The sequence below is a fragment of the Oncorhynchus mykiss genome, chromosome 28, assembly GCF_057628025.1.
Source record: "Oncorhynchus mykiss isolate SJ-2025 chromosome 28, ASM5762802v1, whole genome shotgun sequence".
Classification (NCBI taxonomy): Eukaryota; Metazoa; Chordata; class Actinopteri; order Salmoniformes; family Salmonidae; genus Oncorhynchus; species Oncorhynchus mykiss.
The window spans coordinates 10,837,502-10,857,099 of NC_143049.1; the positions used below are offsets into that span (position 1 = coordinate 10,837,502).

The following is a 19,598-nucleotide window of genomic DNA, read 5'->3' on the forward strand; positions in this document are numbered from 1 at the left end:
AGTACATGTCGGATGAAAGAATTGTCACGACAGGCCTGATGAAAACGGAAAATTTGTCTGTGTACTTTCCAAATGTTGACTAAACAAATTTACACTAGACAAGGTGGGATCTTTTTGTGTCTGTAAAATGTATTATGTGACATGGCTGTGGAAATGACTTTATGATTAAATATTGATATAATAACCATGATACTGTTGTGTGGTCCTTCCACTACGACTCGGGAAAGCATGCAGTTTATAAGGCTACAGATGAAATATAATGAACTTCACAGGGTGGTGAAAGTGCACAGTGATCTTGCTGCTCCTTTCCAGTAGATATCGAGAGTCTTATTCTGGTGACATGAATCTGACATACCGTTTGACAAATACAAATAATCTCGCTCTTTTGTTCATAATAATCCCATTTTGTAGGTAACCTACCCGCACTGTATCTGCAAGTTGTTGGCTAAAGCACACGTACCAAGACCAGAGTGGGCACATTCGCAATATAACGCAAACATTTATGGTGACAAATCTGCAGAGTTTAAAATGCGGTGGAAACCCATTTATCTTGTATTTTTATTCGGTACATGGGAATTTAACTGCAAAAGTTAATTTGATGTGCACTATGTCATCACGCACAGACTTTTATCCGCGACAAGTCAGTTTGATGGAAACATCTCTCTGGTGGGAAAATGTGCATATTGTTTTTATGCAGATTTTAGAATATTTGCATGAAAATCTGTTGCCAATTAAATGGTGTATTTGAAACGCTGCACCCTGATCCCAGCCCTGCTGTTCAGTCCTACTTACTCTACCTGATAACAATGCATCGCTCTTCCTCAGTCTCTCACACACACTAACACATCATCAAACATATGATACCAGTTCACTCTGTGCTTCTCTTTCTATGTACTCTGATATCTCAAGGGTAGACTTTTAATGCCCAATTAGACTGGGAAATGAATGGATCTTTTTTGTTCCACTATCTTATTTTCAGTGTATGTCAACCATACTGATGCTGTGTACCAGTGATATGTACAGTGCCTTCGGAATGTATTCAGACCCCTGGACTTTTTCCACATTTTGTTACGTTACAGCCTTATTCTAAAATTGATGAGAAATGTTTCCCTCGTTAATCTACACAAAATACCCCATAATGACAAAGCAAAAACAGTTATTTTTAATTTTTACGGAAATATCACATTTACATAAGACTTCAGACCTTTTCCTCAGTACTTTGTTGAAGCATATTTGGCAGCGATTACAGCCTCAAGTCTTCTTGGGTAGGACGCTACAAGCTTGGCACACCTGTATTTGGGGAGTTTATCCCATTCTTCTCTGCAGATCCTCTCATGCTCTGTCAGGTTGGATGGGGAGCGTTGCTGCACAGCTATTTTCAAGTTTCTCCAGAGATGTTAGATCGGGTTCAAGTCCGGGCTCTGGCTGGGCCACTCAAGGACATTGAGACTTATCCCAAAGCCACTCCTGCGTTGTCTTGGCTGTGTGCTTAGGGTCGTTGTCTTGTTGGAAGGTGAACATTCGCCCCAGTCTGAGGTCCTGTGTGCTCTGGAGTAGATTTTCATGAAGGATCTCTCTGTATTTTGCTCCGTTCATCTTTGCCTCGATCCTGACTCGTCTCCCAGTCCCTGCCACTGAAAAACATCCCCTTTGCATTTAGGCCAAAGAGTTCAATCTTGGTTTCATCATCCTGACTGCGGTCAGGACAGTATTGAGTAATGGGTCTACTCTTGTTTTATGACAAGTACACGCTGACACATGCACGATGCCATCATGTTCAAAGCACGTGGTGTGTTCTCTGTGCATTGTTCAATTGTACTCTGTACTTTGTTTGTATTACAATTAATTGAATGTTTGTGTGTTAGATGTATAGATTCATTAATTAATTCACGTACAAGATTGCGTATAGCAGGGGTCTGCAACAGGCTGCCTGTGGGAGATAACTTTCCATGTACAAATTATTATCATTATGTTCCGGACCCCAACCATCCGCTCTGACAAAAATCAGCCTGCGGCTGAATCTATTTGCCTACCCCGGTGTATAGTTTGTGTATAGATTGTTGGCTGTCCTGTCATCGGGTGAGCTCGGTGTGGCCAGTCATCTACCTGCTGTTCTGGGCCTTCCTGCTCGCTGTACTCTGAGCCGGTGGTGTGTGGTATCGGCCTGGACATCATCTGGAGTCCCTGTCTACTTCCTGGGTGTCTACTGGGACAACAAGCCCCAATGCTTCAACACCTTCCTGGGTATGACAACCATATTCAGTACTGATGAAGCTCATTACTAGGACCCCCGAGTTGTCCCTTGTCAGGTCATGTGGTCAGGAAAAACTTGAGGACCTAGTGAAGTAGCTCATAACAGTTTAATTGATATTAAATCTCTCTTATTTTTCGCTCTTTCCCAGTAGCAGTGTGTGGGTAAAATCAATGGGGAAGTAAAAAAACAAAAATAAGCCATATTACAACCTATGTGTTGTGATAATTGTGTTAACCTGTTAGTTCATATGCCTTGCGACCGTGATATATAGGCCTAAAGGCCGAGACAATAAGAAGACACAGTGGCAGAATAAATTCAACCACACCTTTTATTTCGTCACAAAACCGGTGAAGTCCACAAAGCATTTTGCATGTAACAAACAGTTACATGACCTACAGCATGGTCAAGCTGTTAATGTTTCCGATATTTTCGGACTACTAAACAACTATTGATTTAGAACCATGGAGAGTTACCGCAAGTCACAAAGAAAACAGGCGCTGCCTCCACTATTCCAGCACCATTTCAACTTCAACATCTCAACATCATCAAATCACCCATGCTTAATCTAATACAGTGACAACTAAAAGACACCCAAAAACGATTTAGTCCAATCTATGTTCGCTAAATATGATGTGACTGTCCATGTTTCTGACTCGCCTGACTTGTAGAGAAACGCCAATGCCATCCTCCTCTCTTTCATGTTGACGAAGCGGTTTATCACTCTGTCATACAGTACACAATTTAATTTTTTGTTGTCTTAGGCTAGCGAGCAAGCATTTTAGCCAGGTATCCTAACTTCCGGTCATGGGCAACGTTAGCTAGTTAACATTAACCTTCTACATCTAGCTACATATTGAACTTCCATCCTCTCGGGCCAGGGACACAACAATGTATGAATTAATGGTTGGATAAGAATTGCCATTATAATCATTGGCCAGTACAGAGAATTATTAAGTAAAACCACGAGTCCAAATCCCTATCTCCGTCCATGGCTAATTTAGGAGAGGGCAAATTTTCGCTAGCTAGCCCTTTGAGGACAACAACACAATGAGATGCAATAATTCAAGTTGTTTCTGTCAATGACGTATGCTCTCGCTGCGATTTGATAGGAGTGACGCCAAATCCAAACGAGCTTCCCTTGACACATTTTTTTTTGGGTGCACCAGGACCATTCACAGTTGAGCTCAGTCAATTATTTTATACTTTTTTTCTATCAAGGGAGGCCAAATGCTCTTTTGGACCAGACAGCATCCGATAAATGGCCTACACATACAGAGACAGAGGGGCACTGTTTTGTTCGTTCAGATGCTTTCTCCGGTGAGATACATTCAGCCTTTTGTGAATTGAAGGACAATTATGAAACACAGAGATGAAAGAAAATGTTATTGGAAGTATTTTATTCATTTTTTTGTGTACATTTTTGGAGGAAGCCTGGCTTCCCTTGGCATCCATGAATACACACCACTGCTCTTTCGCTCTCTTTGTATCTCCTCACTTCCTTATCCCACCCAAGGAAGATAACCCACGTGTGTCAAAAGTTCTGTGTGGTGGTGCACCCAGACATTGGTGAAAGCAGAAACGTACAGAATGAGCGAATGGAACAGGGAGAAGAAGTACTACTACTACTGGGGAAGGCATTGGACCCATCTGAATGAACAATGGCACAGACCGAAACACAGACATTTAGTAATGGGGTACCGAGAGAGAGGGGGATATTTCAAAAGATGGACAGATACACTATATGCTATAGCACTGGGCTCTCTCTTAAATGTTGACTGGCTTTAAGACTTTACACATCTGCCTCAGTGCAACTCTACCTCCCATTCCCAGGAATCTGAGGTGCAAGGTCAATATTGGACGGATACATTTTTTTATTTTTTTATATTCAGATGTAATGATAATTTCCCGTAGGACAGGTTTCCCTAACTCAGTCCTCAAGAACCCAAGGTGTGCACATTTTGTTTTTTTGCCCTAGCACTACACAGCTGATTCAAATAATCAACTTATCACCAAGTTTTTTTTGATCATTTGAATCAGCTGTGTAGGGCAGAAATCAAAACATGCACCCCTTGGGGTCCCAATCGATTATTTTTGGGGGGTCAATTGGGTTTTGTCTTATTTTTATTTTGGTATCTGTTGTTAGTTGTGGCAAAGTTGTTCTTATGTTTAAGAGTGGTATTAAAATGTATTGTCTACCACAAGACACCAAAGAAATTGTAATTCCCTAAATGTTTTGGTTTTACTGTATTTATTTTGTTATCACCCCTTTTCATTGGCTTATGTTATGATTATACATGTGTAATATATTTTATGGAGTCTTCTTCAACATACTGTATTGTAGAGGGCAGGTGTATGGAAAACTCCTGAATGATCACATCGTTTTATGTGATGATAAAGCCACTTTAAAGTTCTCTCTCCCACAACTTGTCATTATGCATTGATGTTCAAGATTTTATTTTTCACTCTTGCAAAACAACTAGCATGACCCACTAGCCCTTGATCATGACGCTCAGTTCTATTACATTGCACATAAGAGTAATTGGACGAAGGAGTCTTCTGGAGGGGGGAGTTTTGTTAAGATCCCCGACGCTCAGTCTGAACATTAATATGCATCACTTGCGGTACGGTTTTGGAAGCATAAGGATGTTTATCTTTCATATCAGCGAGAAATAATCATACAAAAAGGGGTTAAATTGATACACCTTGTTAGGGTTCCCACACGGCCCTATATCCATGTTACAGCGCTTGTTTACGGAAAATGGAAGACGAGGTCGACCTGTGCTAGTAGCTATTCAGCATGCTCAGAACACCAGTGTGTAAACGTAACTCGGGAAGTGTAGCAGAAGTGTCGTTTCGTTGGATGGAGGCACCCATTGATGAATGGATCTGTGCAAAACGGCATCTTTTTTATTTGAAGGATTCTTTCTCGCTGATGAAAGATAATGCCATATGTTTCAAAAGCTGTAGCGCAAGAGATTATTATTTGACCTTTCTTGACGTTATAATTCCGCGTCGGAATTATAGTTCACATAAAGCAGTCGCGGATGACGTTAATGCCTGAGAACTGTAGTGAGAAGGCAGAATGCTGCCTAGTTTTCGAGAGCGAACATGACCAATGCACTGAATGTAATAATGAAAATAATTGATTAATAATAATGTATTTTTGTTTGGCTGTACACATTTAGCATTGATTGGCATTTTTGGTATTACAGTGGTGCTGAGCTCTAGCTATTTCCTGACACTTACTTTCAAGTTTCATTACCCTCTTGTATTCTACAATATCGATACAAACCTGCACTGAAACACACAGTCATTTAAAATAGAAGTAATCCCTCACTGTGAACTGCCACTGAATCTCACATGCTTTGTTACCCAGTTTGCAGTGCAACAACAAACAGGTAGCTCGCTCCATGACAATATTACCTCTCGATGTGAAAATGAACATGCCCAATCACACAGCCTCCTTGTGATGCTGGGAAACCCCATACTAGTAGTTTAGTTCACATTAGAATCCTCCCACAAACACAATTACCTCTGCTCCATTTATGTGGTCACGTGTATGCTCCACAGGACATTTCTTAACACTCCATATGATATTCACAGGGCCAGGCCCGCTCATTAGGCAGGAGTAGGTTCCCGCCTGTTGCTAAACTGACCAAGATGATTGACGAGGGCAGCATTTTCTGAGCTAAACTGACCAAGATGCACCTTCCAACAACACATAAAACCTCACATAATTGTGCCCCAAAACAATTACAATGTATCTCAACCAGTGGCATATGGGCTTTTTAGGTGAGCACTGATGCCGCCCTGTGATAAGCAGTGCCCACTTGGTCAAAGGCAGATGAGCAAAATATTTTGCATGTCCATTCCCAGTGCTCCTCTCCAGGGTGATGTTGGAGAGTCCAAAAAATGATCTATCAAAAAGCATGTCGCAGATATAGCCAGGGTAAAACATTCACAATAGTTTTAGCAAAATGTCAAGAACTCCAGGCCATTACATCACTTTTTATCATTACTGCATGTCAGAGTCATGAAAAATGAGCGAATGGACTTGAAAATGGGTGGTATAGACTACTCTCAAATGCGATGTGGTTCTACGAGAACAGTCCAATTTTGCCAAGGCAGAGATGAATGGCCGACACTGAAATGCGCCAGTGGATGCATAAATTCTGACCTGAAACATCAGCCAAATTTGGCATTTTGTGTAACAGATGTCTTTTCCCATTCACCTCTTATGTTGCGAGTGGATGGATGTACGACTAGGCCCACATGGATCCTATTGAATTAATAGGGATTGTGTATGTAAATGTTGGTGCATGCGCTTGGTTCCGTACTGGGAAGAAATTTATTATACATTCCCCACTGGATATTCCATATGGTAGAAAGAGTATGTGGCCTTTTTGTAGCCTACAGGCTGGAGATAAAATGTATGACAATAATGACACTTTTTACATCGTGCATTATTCTCCGATCAAATAGCCTAACTTAAATGGCGCCCAATCCCCCAAAAAATGTGCTGACATGTTAGCAAACAACGTATCCTAAAGAGGCTACTCCCAACTGCTGTCCAGGAGTTTCACCCTGTGGGGTAAATTGTCATGATCAGTGGGTTCAAGTTTGTATCTGTCCATTTTTTTATGAGCTGATCATGGTCAAAAGGAAAACTCTTCTGATTTCCCACTGTGTACACATTGCAAATAGGTTCAGGATAACTCCTGATAAAGTTGGGTAGCTGATATGCAGAGCTTAAATAGCCAAATTGAATAGTCACAGGAATCAGGACTAATAGAGCCAACCGCTTGTTTTTCAGGCGACACTGTAGGCTACACCTCAGTAAGCATGGCCCGACGCCGACGTCTTTATTTGGTCCTGTCCAGACTTGCCTTGATTTCCACATCCACAGATGGGTTTTTTTTGTAGTCCCGTCCGAACCAATCATAGAAGGCATTTCTTCTGTCTTGCCTAGGGCTGCAGAACAGTCAGGACAGGCCCTAGATAATCAGCACCACTTTCATGTAATCACACTATGCAATATATGATGTGTCACCACTGTTTGAAACCACATGATGTAATAGAGCTCTTGGCCCACACCACATTAATGTGTTTATTGGATATTCTGACATGTCTGCAGTGGCAGGGAAACAGACGGGAAAAGTCCGTGCTTGCACGCTTTTAAACTTAAAAAAAATCACAAAATCATCTCACTGCTCTTGCACACACTGAAATGTATATACACACGGCACAAACATTTTATGTATGAAAATAATTGTAAAGGAGACTGACCATTTACCTTCATTGTAATTATTCCGGTGATCACTTCTCCATCTGACCATGCACCATCAGTAACTGCACCCCCACCTCATCCATCTTCCACCTGTTGTCAAGGACACCGACCTCCACGTAGATCGCCTACAGTTTTCCTGAGGGGCGGAGTTCAAACCTAGTCAGAGATCAGATGGCGGAAGTGATGCTGCCATTATGGTTTTCACATGAAGCTTGGGGACCGTACAGTAGGCGTCCATCCAAGATAGCCGCCGAGTAGTTTTAGTTGCCCATTCATTTCTGAGGGAAGAGTTTAATTAATGTTGACAACATCGCTGTTAATTGAGCACAGAAACGGCTTGGTATTTTTCTAGGGGCGTTTTCACTTTCTGAAGGTAAGCGACTAGCATCGAGCTCCCATGTAATCCGAGGTTATCGAGCATTAATTGACTAAATAAATGCATAGTTGACATCGCCTTGGTAGGGTTTACCCTAAACATGTTGTAAAAGTAGATCGCCTAATGAACTGCATTTCTAGGCAATTGCTGCGGGGTGTTGTGGCTAGCAATGCTAGGTGAATTCATTCGATACATTGTATCAAGATAATATTTACGTCACGGCTGCCTGTATCTTGTAAGGTTTATGGTTGTACATGGTTGTTTCGTGTTTCACTTTTCATTGTAATTTATTAACAACCCCTGCACTTCAGGAGTATTATCTCTCTATTCAAATGACTGTACAGTAAATGTTAATGCTTTTACAGGTGCTCATGAATAACTTATTATTTCTGCTTTGTTGTCCTACATGCACCGATAGTCAATGCATTTTCTTATTCAGGTTAGTATGTGTGGGTCTTTTTGTATGTCTGTTGAGCATCTCTAATTCTGCAACCTCCCTCTTTCTGTCCCACACAAACACATACACACAGGAGCCATGTCTCCGTCTGTGCGCCTGCAGGAGATGATCAGGGTGATCAGAGGAGCCCGTACACAGGGAGAGGAGCGTGGTGTGATCCAGAGGGAGTGTGCTGCAATCCGGGCGCAGTTCAGACAGGCTGACAATGGGACGCGCTCTCACAATCTGGCAAAGCTGCTGTATGTGCACATGCTGGGTTACCCTGCCCACTTCGGTCAGGTAATGAAAAGTGTCTCTTAAGATGTCTGTAGTGTTGGTATATTTACTATATTTGTATCCCAACAACTCCCCAACTCCCTCTCTGATCTCAGATGGAGTGTGTGCGTCTGATTGCCAGCCCTCGGTACAATGAGAAGCGTGTTGGGTACCTGGGTGCCATGATGCTTCTAGACGAGAAGCAGGATGCTAGCCTTCTCATCACTAACTCCATCAAGAAGTAAGGACAGTTTTATCAGCAATTTTACCATGAAATTGGAAGTATGAAAATTTGAAGTGATTACTGCATTGTTGGGTAAGAGCTAGCAAGAAAGGCATTTCACTGTACTTGTGAACGTGAAAACAAATCTTGAAACTTGTATAAGACAGACAGACGTAACTACGACAATCAGAGAGACATGACTCTGAAAAAGTCAGACGGAACGAACGCTGAGACGGGCAGACGGAACGAACGCTGAGACGGGCAGACGGAACGAACGCTGAGACGGGCGGACGGAACGAACGCTGAGACGGGCGGACGGAACGAACGCTGAGACGGGCGGACGGAACGAACGCTGAGACGGGCGGACGGAACGAACTCTGGGGCGGGTGGGCGGACGGACGGAAAGAACGCCGGGGCGGACGGAACGAACGCCGGGGCGGACGGAACGAACGCCGGGGCGGACGGAACGAACGCCGGGGCGGACGGAACGAACGCCGGGGCGGACGGAACGAACGCCGGGGCGGACGGAACGAACGCCGGGGCGGACGGAACGAACGCCGGGGCGGACGCGGACGGAACGAACGCCGGGGCGGACGCGGACGGAACGAACGCCGGGGCGGACGCGGACGGAACGAACGCCGGGGCGGACGGAACGAACGCCGGGGCGGACGGAACGAACGCCGGGGCGGACGGAACGAACGCCGGGGCGGACGCGGACGGAACGAACGCCGGGGCGGACGCGGACGGAACGAACGCCGGGGCGGACGCGGACGGAACGAACGCCGGGGCGGACGCGGACGGAACGAACGCCGGGGCGGACGCGGACGGAACGAACGCCGGACGCGGACGGAACGAACGCCGGGGCGGGCGGAGAACGAACGCCGGGGCGGGCGGAGAACGAACGCCGGGGCGGGCGGAGAACGAACGCCGGGGCGGGCGGAGAACGAACGCCGGGGCGGGCGGAAAACGAACGCCGGGGCGGGCGGAAAACGAACGCCGGGGCGGGCGGAAAACGAACGCCGAGGCGGAGGGGCGGGCGGAACGAACACCGAGGCGGAGGGGCGGGAGGAACGAACGTCGAGGCGGAGGGGCGGGAGGAACGAACGTCGAGGCGGAGGGGCGGGCGGAACGAACGTCGAGGCGGAGGGGCGGGCGGAACGAACGTCGAGGCGGAGGGGCGGGCGGAACGAACGTCGAGGCGGAGGGGCGGGCGGAACGAACGCCGAGGCGGACGGGCGGAGCGCTGAGACGGTCGGGCGGAGCGCTGAGACGGTTGGGCGGACGGGCGGAGCGCTGAGACGGTCGGGCGGAGCGCTGAGACGGTCGGGTGGAGCGTTGAGACGGTCGGGCGGACGACAAGCGCTGAGACGGTCGGGCGGAGCGCTGAGACGGTCGGACGGACGACGAGCGCTGAGACGGGCGGACGGAACGCTGAGACGGGCGGACGGAACGCTGACACGGGCGGACGGAACGCTGAGACGGGCGGACGGAACGCTAACATAGTCAGACAGACGACGGAACGCTGAGACAGATGGAACGCTGAGACAGACGGACGGAACGCTAACATAGTCAGACAGACGACGGAACGCTGAGACGGATGGAACGCTGAGACAGACGGGCGGAACGCTGAGACAGACGGACGGAACGCTGAGACAGACGGACGGAACGCTGAGACAGACGGACGAAACGCTAACATAGTCAGGCAGACGGATGGAACGCTTAGACAGACGGATGGAACGCTAACATAGTCAGACAGACGGACGGAACGCTGAGACGGACGGAACGCTGACACGGTCAGACAGACGGACGGGACGCTGACACGGTCAGATGGAAGGAACGCTAACACAGACGGACGGAACACTGACACAGACAGACGGACGGAACACTGACACAGACAGACGGACGGAACGCTGAGACAGACGGACGGAACTTTGAGACAGTCAGACAGACGACGGAACGCTGAGACGGACGGAACGCTGACACGGTCAGACAGACGGACGGAACGCTGACACGGTCAGACAGACGGACGGAACGCTGACACAGTCAGACAGACGGACGGAACGCTGAGACGGACGGACGGAACTTTGAGACAGTCAGACAGACGACGGAACGCTGAGACGGACGGAACGCTGACACGGTCAGACAGACGGACGGAACGCTGACACGGTCAGACAGACGGACGGAACGCTGACACATTCAGACAGACGGACGGAACGCTGACACAGTCAGACAGACGGACGGAACGCTGACACGGTCAGACAGACGGACGGAACGCTGACACAGCATACAGTTCCATGATCATGTCTAGTCTGTGTACGATCAATGTTGCCATACATAAACATTGAACTAGTGGTCTAGTAACCTCTACCTGAGCACAAAGCAATTGATGAATTCTCATCAAACCCCCATCTCAGTGACCTGTCCCACAGCAGTCAGTATGTCCAGTCTCTGGCTCTGTGTACTCTGGGCTGTATGGGCTCAGCTGAGATGTGTCGAGACCTGGCCCCAGAGATCGACCGCCTCCTCAGAGCCTCTAACTCCTACATCAAAAAGAAGGTGAGCAGTCTCTGTAGACACACACACACACACAATGCCACTCCTTTCATCACGCCTTCATGGCTGACCTTGGTAATGCAGAAACCCAAACCAATCCATCTTGAGCACTACTGTAAAACACTACTGTAAAACACTGCATTACAGCACCACTGTAAAACACTACTGTAAAACACTTCTGTAAAGCACTACTGCAAAACACTACTGTAAAACACTGCATTACAGACTAAGGGAAACCGTCATGCAGACTGAACTGAGGGTGAGACGTAAAGTGATGCGCTGACATTGAAGGTTATTATTTGCTATGAAGCTGATCGCGATGACACTGACATTTCAGGCCGCTCTTTGTGCGGTGCACATAGTGAGGAAAGTACCAGAACTAGGAGAGCTGTTTACCCCTGCATCTCGATCCCTGCTCTCTGAAAAGAACCACGGTGAGTCTGTCGTCATTTGTTTTGCTCTTCTTATATTACCGGCTGTTCACTGTCTGCTCCTTTCTGTCAATCTCCCTGTGCCTAACTGTTTCACAGTCTGTTACGTTTGAGGACAGTATGTAGTCTTGTATTTTGACAGATTAGCCATTACTATGTATGTTTTAGCTTAGTCAACAGTGTCCGTGTGGCAATTATTCCCCTCGTGGTTTGGTCTGATTGCAGGGGTGTTACATGGAGCTGTGGTTCTGATCACTGAGCTGTGTGAGCGCAACCCAGAAACACTAGAGCAGTTTCGCAAGGTAAAATGCACACACACACACTCGCACAGCTCATCTCACCCCATTCCAGTACATCCACTCAACATGAGACATGAGACATTACATTTCAGCCCCTTGAAAAGTATAGATTTGGTTATAGGCTGTAACAAATGCCAAATCGATACTTGTGAAAAATGGTACACGGTTGCACATTCTCAGATGATGATCTGTCATTTTTACTCCGTGTGTGTGTGTGTGTGTGTTTGGTCTAGGCGGTGCCGGAGCTGGTCCAGATAATGAAAGGCCTGGTGATGTCTGGTTACTCTCCAGAACACAATGTGGCTGGTATCAGTGACCCCTTCCTACAGGTCAGTGTTTTAAATCGTTTATTTTACCAGGTGAATTGGAGTCAATTTTGTGACTGAACATACATACACTACAGGGACCAAATGTATGTATGTTCCAAAATCATGGGGATTAATATGGAGTTGGTCCCCTCTTTGCTGCTATAACAGCCTCCACTCTTCTAGGAAGGCTTTCCACTAGATGTTGGAACATTGCTGCTGGGACTTGCTTCCATTCAGCCATGAGCATTAGTGAGGTCAGTAACTGATGTTGGTCGATTAGGCCTTGTTCGCAGTCGGCGTTCCAATTCATCCCAAAGGTGTTCGATGGGGTTGAGGTCAGGGCTCTGTGCAGGCCAGTCAAGTTCTTCCACAGCCGATCTCAACAAACCATTTCTGGATGGACCTTGCTTTGTGCACAGGGACATTGTCATGTTGTTACAGGAAAGGGCCTTCCCCAAACTGTTGCCACAAATTTGGAAGCACAGAATCGTCTAGAATGTCATTGTATGCTGTAGTGTTATTATTTCCCTTCACTGGAACTAAGGGGCCGAGTCTGAAAAACTTCCCCAGGCCATTATTCCTCCTCCACCAAACTTTAGCACCATGTATTTGGGTAGGTAGATTTCTCCTGGCATCCACCAAACCCAGATTCGTCCATCGCACTGCCAGATGGTGAAGTGTGATTCATCACTCCCGAGAATGCGTTTCCACAGCTCCAGAGTCCAATGGCAGCGAGCTTTACACCACTCCAGCCGACACTTGGCATTGCTGCGCATGGTGCTCTTAGGATTGTGTGTGGCTGCTCGGCCATGGAAACCCATTTCATGAAGCTCCCGACAAACAGTTATTGTGCTGACATAGTTTCCAGAGGCAGTTTGGGACTCGGTAGGGAGTGTTGCAACCGAGGACAGATGGGTTTTACACGCTAGGCGCTTCAGCACTCGGCGGTCCCGTTCTGTGAGCTTGTGTGGCCTACCACTTTGCGGCTGAGCCGTTGTTGCTCCTATATGTTTCCACTTCACAATAACAGCACTTGACCTGGGCAGACAGTTGACGAACTGACTTGTTGGAAAGGTGTCATCCTATGACGCTGCCACGTTGAACGTCACTCAGCTCTTCAGTAAGGCCATTCTACTGCCAATGTTTGACTATTGGAGATTGCATGGCTGTGTGCTAGATTTTATTCACCTGTCAGCAACGGGTCAGGCTGAAATAGCCGAATCCACTGTTTGAAGTGGCGCCCACATACTTTTGCGTATATATATATATAGTGTATTTCTCTTTCTGTCTATCCATCACTAGGTGCGCATTCTTCGGTTGCTGAGGATCCTGGGTCGTAATAACGAAACAGCTAGTGATGCCGTGAATGACCTGCTGGCCCAGGTACAGTAATGAAACCGCACACAAGGATTCACACGGCAGGATTTTCACCAGTAAATAGTCTTGCAGGGTTGTTGTTGTTGAAATGATTCTATGTAAGCAATAAAGGCCCGGGGTGGTGTGGTATATCGCCAATATACCACGGCTAAGGGCTGCTCTTATGTACGACGCAACGCGGAGTGCCTAGACACAGCCCTCAGCCGTGGTATATTGGCCATATACCACAAACCCCAGAGGTGCCTTATTGCTATTATAAACTGGTCGCTAATGTAATTAGAGCAATAAAAAAATACATGTTTTGTCATACCTGTGGTATGCAATCTGATATCGCACCGTCTGTCAGCCAATCAGCATTCAGAGCTCAAACCTCCCAGTTTATGATTCGATATTTATATACTGCTTCTTTATACAGGTGGCCACGAACACAGACAGCAGTAAGACCGCAGGCAGTGCTGTGTTGTATGAAACCGTTCTCACTGTCATGGACATCAAATCGGAAAGTGGCTTGAGGGTAATGGAGTGATACCATCATCAAGTCAGTTGTTGTTTGTATGTGTTCACATCTTTTTGAATGTGCTACAGGTGGTAGAGGCCAATGTATCTAACATGGATGTACATCAGAGGCCGTATGTCTAGGTTGTGTTTTGTTGTGTGTGTCTGCGACAGGTCCTAGCTGTGAACATCCTGGGGCGATTTCTTCTGAACAACGATAGGAACATCCGGTTAGTGCCCTCCTTCCCTCTGTCTCTACCTTTTATCTCATCTGGTCCTGATTTGGTCCTTCTTCATGGTTTCTAAACCCATTGCTTAGAAGCTTATTGTTGCTTAGAAGCTTATTGTTGCCCGAGGCAGACAAACCTGTGCGTTCTAATGAATCTAAGCACAGTCAGTAATGTCTATTCCTGTGATTGTTGAGCTAGAGGCCTTACAGTGACAGACAGGGTTGTGGGGCTGTCTGTACGCTGTGTGGGCTAACGATCACATATACGTTTCCTTTTTATCTGTCTGTTCCTGTTGGGATTGTTCCCGTAGGGGCCTGTCTGGCCCAGCAGGTTATTCTGGTCTTGGTCCCAGGCTTAAAGCGCGTCCTCCCTGTGGCTGGTGGAACGCTGCTAGACTGGCTCAGAGCAGATGTGACCATTCTCTCCGCATGCAGAGTGATCGCAGATCGCTACACCAGATATACATTTCAAAGACCTTAAACTTAAGAGGAGAGCGGTCAGGCTCCCCATCCGGGAAGGCAGCACACAGCTAAAAATGTTTGCCGGAAGATGCGTGATTTGAGGGAGACCTTGGAAATGATAGTTGCAGAAGGAAAGTTTGTTCCGTGACATGTGTCCATGCACCAGTTGTGTTGATGAACTATCACAGCCCTTCTACACATTCAGAAACACACACAAATGTAACGCGTCTTTCTCTTTCTATGTCTAAAACCTTTTTTGTTCGTGCACAGGTACATCTCAATGACTTCCCTACAGAAGATTGTTCAGACGGACCACAATGCAGTGCAGCGTCACAGAGGGACCATAGTGGACTGCCTGAAGGACCAGGATGCCTCTGTCAAACGGTACTGTGTTGATTTCTGAGCGTGCACTGCCAGTTAGCCATGCGACAATGGCCGGTGGCATATGGCTATAGAGAGTAACAGTATCTAGTTACCATCTTCTTTGTGTTTATCCCTCAGCCGGGCACTGGAGCTTTCTCTGGCCCTGGTGTCAGCCGTCAACATCCGCTCTCTGATGAAAGAGCTGCTCCTCTTCCTCTCCAGCTGTCCCCCAGAGCTCAGAGCACACACCACCTCGGGCATCTTCAACGCTGCCGAGAGGTACTGGGCTGGCCCCGTCACCTGTCTAGGGGGCTTTAAATGTCTCTGTGTATCTGGATGTCTCGTTTTGTATCTCTGTCTATGTGAATGTTTCCCTGTCCCTGTGTCAGGTTGTGGTACTGTGTTTCTGTCTTGCTCTTTGTGTCTGTATGTGTCTCACTGCCATCGGGCTGTTCTACCACTGAACACACACAGGCCTAGCCAGTAGCCTGCCCTCGCTGCGTGTCACTGTCTGTGTTTGTGTCTGAGCCGCAGCACTGAACACCACTGAGTCTCTTGTCTCCGTGTCTCTGTCAGGTATGCTCCCTCTCAGCGCTGGCACATTGACACCATCCTGCATGTCCTCACCACGGTAAATACTGGCACTCTACTGCACCACAATCACCTGGTGACTGCACAACTGGTTTTAACTACCGTACGACTTGTTTTAACTATGACCAGCTATTGTAAATAACCCCAAGATGTATCCCACTTATATCACCCGCTGTACGTCAAGCTGCCTGGGTGGCCACGCACACATTGCCACTTTTTGCCCTGTCTGGACTAGTCGAGACCTTTCCTGTGTTTGACAGTAGTACCGTCTCGTTTAGGCAGGGGGCGACGTGAGGGACGAGACGGTTCCCAACCTGATCCAGCTCATCACCACAGCGACAGAACTCCACTGCTACACGGTCCACAAGCTGTACAGAGCCCTGATTGCAGACATCTCAGTGGTATGGCTTTAGTGTGAATGTGTTTGTGTGCCACGCTCTGTCGAAATGGGATTTGTGTTATCAGTCCGGAAGACCTCAATGTCCTGGTTCACCTCTATTCTCAGCTGTGGAACTGTGCAACGTTGTTGGTTTGTGTGTGCAGCAATCCCTGGTACAGGTGGCATGCTGGTGTATTGGGGAGTATGGAGACCTGCTTCTGAGAGGCGAGTGTGAGGAGACAGAACCTGTTCAGGTACATGAGGGAGGATGCTGTGGTCGTTTAAACACCGGCATGGTTAATACCCATTGACGATACAATATTAACTGTCATAAAACCGAGACGGTTCTTGTTGTGTCCTCTGTCCTGCCATTAGGTGGCAGAGGATGACGTCCTGGACGCCTTGGAAACGGTTCTACAGTCGCATATGTCGTCGCCGGCAACCAGGGGCTTCGCTCTCACGGCGACAATGAAACTCAGCACGCGCATAACACACAACGTGGAGTAAGCATCATTATCTCGCACCCCTCAGAACACAGCTTCAACCGCTAGACAGCAGCCACTGAAAACTGCGCATGTCAGTTTTGCCCACTTGTCTTGGGACTTGTGACTCTCATTGCTGACGTAGGGAATACTAAAATAGCTCTTGTTTGCTGCTGCTTTTCCTCTCCTCGGCCCTGTCCGGCAGTCGCATTAGGAGCATCGTCAGCATCTACGGCAGCTGCATCGACGTGGAACTCCAGCAGAGGGCAGTGGAATACAACGCTCTGTTTAAGAAATACGACCACATGAGGTAGTCCTTATGCATATGCATACAGTGTATTGTCAGTGATAGCCAATGATGTATACATATGTCTATGAATACAACGCTGAGGGGAAATGGCAGCCCCTCGGTGACTCAATTATGGTCTTCGTCATGGTAGCCACTTTTTCTTTGCCCATTACACTGCTAAGAGAGCTCTGTGTTCGCAGGGCTGCCGTTCTGGAGAGAATGCCAGTGATTGACAAGAGCTCACCGGGACATACCAATGGAGAATCAGCAGGGGGGTCTATCAAAGAGATGGAGCCAACCAAACGGACACAGGAAGTAGTATTACCCCAGGAACCTGCTAACCAGGTAAGGGATGAAAATGACTGCAATAAACTTTGGTAGTTCAGCTATCTGGATATGAAGTATAGACTTGACGTATAGTGTCCTTTCTCAAGCTAAACCTCTCAAAAGTAACTCAATTTGGAAATATTTCCCTCATTCTCCCTTGTCAAGGTGTGTGATCTGTTGGACCTGCTAGGTGGTTCTGGGGAGCCTCCCCAGCCCAGCCCCGCCCTGTCCACCACAACGCTAGGCCCTGTTAGCAGCACGGCTGGGGGAGACTTACTGGACCTGCTGGGAGGCCTGGACGTCACACCTGGTGAGACACGGAGCTGCTGAGTGAGAGTGAACGAGAAACGGAGATGGGGCTTTTCAGAGAGATGGACAAAGCCATCAGAAATACATTATGAAGATGTACTTGAATGAACACATGCGAAAGATGCACCACATCTTCATAATGTATTTAGTGATGGTCTGTTTTGTGGTGCTGAATTTCATGGGCCCCCAGTGTGACCGATGTTTCTTTGTGTTTCCATAGTGCCACCTAGTGTTATAGTGTATGAGAAGAACGGCGTGACACTGAAACTACAGACTGACAGACAGACAGACACGGGCATGACCATTACCCTCACTGCCACCAACTCTACTGACAGGGAGATCACCAGCCTCACCCTGCAAGCAGCAGTACCCAAGGTCTGTCCGTCTGTCTTTGGGTCCGCCTGTCAGGCTACCTTACTTACCTTATTTGGTATTCCAAACTTGTACGTTATGAGTAGGCCCCTCTAGACCATGTGACCAGACCAGGAAAAACCCAGGGCCCTAATTATAGGCTATTCATGACCTTTGTCTCTCTCTCCCATCCGCCTCAGAGTGTCCAGTTACAGATGAAGGCTCCGAGTGGTGACGTCATCCCCGCACACGGCTTAGGTCAGGTGACCCAGACTGTGCTCCTCAACAACCCCAACAAGGTGGGTCTTCGTTCAGTCAGTCCGTGGTTGCCATACTCACAATGAGCTAAACATTCACTTCCTTCCCAACCAGGTGAGTCTGAAAATGAGGGTGCGCGTGTGCTACACCAGCCAGGACTTTGTCTGCCAGGACACGGTGCAGATCGACTCATTTCCCAGCCCCGCCTGGTAATGACCGCTGAAATCAACCTGTCCATCAACACTCACATCAGACCATGGAAGGATCGACAACCGACCAGGCCCAGGAGTGGGGATCCATTCTACCTGACAGCTGCCTGTCAATCAACTATTCTACAGTACAACCTGATGTTTTTCCAAATGACTCTTCTTTATTTTTCTAAATGGCTGACCCTCAAGAACTGTGGAAAATGTCCCCCTACAGTTGGCAGGGATTTATGTAGATAAACTCTTGATACTGTCACCCTAAAAGCCATTGTCACCATGACCTTTTCAGCTTCTGATTGGACTACTGGTATTACATTTCCCATAGCATAACCAACAGTATTAATGGCACTATCTTTGGTGTGTATTTGGTGTCACATCAACCAACAATAGTAATATGCAGCTGTCTGCCTGGCCCCGTGGGACTTGTCCAATCAGAAGATACATCTATCCTGAGAACTGTGCAACCAAGACTGTCCCCCTGAAAGGCGTCTGTCGGGATAGTCGTTTAAGAGAGTCCCTTGAAGTCTTGACCCGTGCAACCGCGACAACTTTTCTTTCACTCCAGGACTACTTTACCTACCTACTGTTGTGGCTCACTGTTACAGTTCCCTCTCGTCAATCTGAGCCGTGTGATTAGCATCCACTAACACTACGCCTTATCCATACTTAACGGTACATGCCTTCCATTGGTGTACTCTCCTCCTCCCTACCTCTATTTACCAACTGCTCCTCTCTTCCCCTGTGCCTGTCACTCAGAACCCCTTTTGGAGCTGAGGTATTATCACCTATGTGTATATAGACTTTATTTTGAGGTGGGAGTTGCTGTTTTATCTGTGAACGACGTGTAGTACCGGGAAAGAGAATTCAGTTTGTGTGCATTGCCTTTGACATTTGTAATTAAAAGGTTATCAAATTGAATTGTGAATGCATTATGTTCAGAGTTCATAACTGCCTATATGGAAAGTTGTTTTTACACAAGGCACTGCTAAATTACACACTCATGCAATAGCAGCCATGCATGTACTTCAAAAGAAAAA

At 47.2% G+C, this 19,598-nt stretch overlaps 1 protein-coding gene across 2 annotated transcripts; it reads left to right on the plus strand.

Moving 5' to 3' along the window:
• Window positions 1-7,610: 7,610 nt before the first annotated feature.
• On the plus strand, window positions 7,611-19,479 carry LOC110508475 (AP-1 complex subunit gamma-1). 2 transcript variants are annotated; one of them, XM_021589011.3, is made up of 22 exons: window positions 7,611-7,914; window positions 8,448-8,653; window positions 8,746-8,870; window positions 11,267-11,408; window positions 11,743-11,839; window positions 12,062-12,138; window positions 12,369-12,464; window positions 13,746-13,826; window positions 14,236-14,334; window positions 14,490-14,545; window positions 15,277-15,390; window positions 15,508-15,648; window positions 15,946-16,000; window positions 16,239-16,361; window positions 16,504-16,593; window positions 16,715-16,842; window positions 17,027-17,131; window positions 17,311-17,455; window positions 17,603-17,747; window positions 17,967-18,121; window positions 18,298-18,396; window positions 18,470-19,479. In XM_021589011.3, the coding sequence occupies exons 2-22, from the start codon at window positions 8,453-8,455 to the stop codon at window positions 18,566-18,568; spliced, it is 2,373 nt and encodes a 790-aa protein (XP_021444686.3). In that variant the 5' UTR covers window positions 7,611-7,914; window positions 8,448-8,452; the 3' UTR covers window positions 18,569-19,479. The 2 variants fall into 2 exon arrangements, 1 of the variants encoding a protein (XP_021444686.3); XR_016492816.1 differs by lacking the exon at window positions 15,946-16,000 and having other exon boundaries at window positions 7,612-7,914.
• Window positions 19,480-19,598: the final 119 nt, after the last annotated feature.

What these genes read in the sequence shown, in the direction of transcription:
- LOC110508475 (XM_021589011.3), top strand. Translation starts at nt 8,453, where the DNA reads ATGTCTCCGTCTGTGCGCCTGCAGGAGATGATCAGGGTGATCAGAGGA. An exon ending in GCTCTCTGAAAAGAACCACG is followed by an intron (nt 11,840 to 12,061) that starts GTGAGTCTGTCG and finishes GTCTGATTGCAG; the next exon opens with GGGTGTTACATGGAGCTGTG. An exon ending in TGCAAGCAGCAGTACCCAAG is followed by an intron (nt 18,122 to 18,297) that starts GTCTGTCCGTCT and finishes CATCCGCCTCAG; the next exon opens with AGTGTCCAGTTACAGATGAA.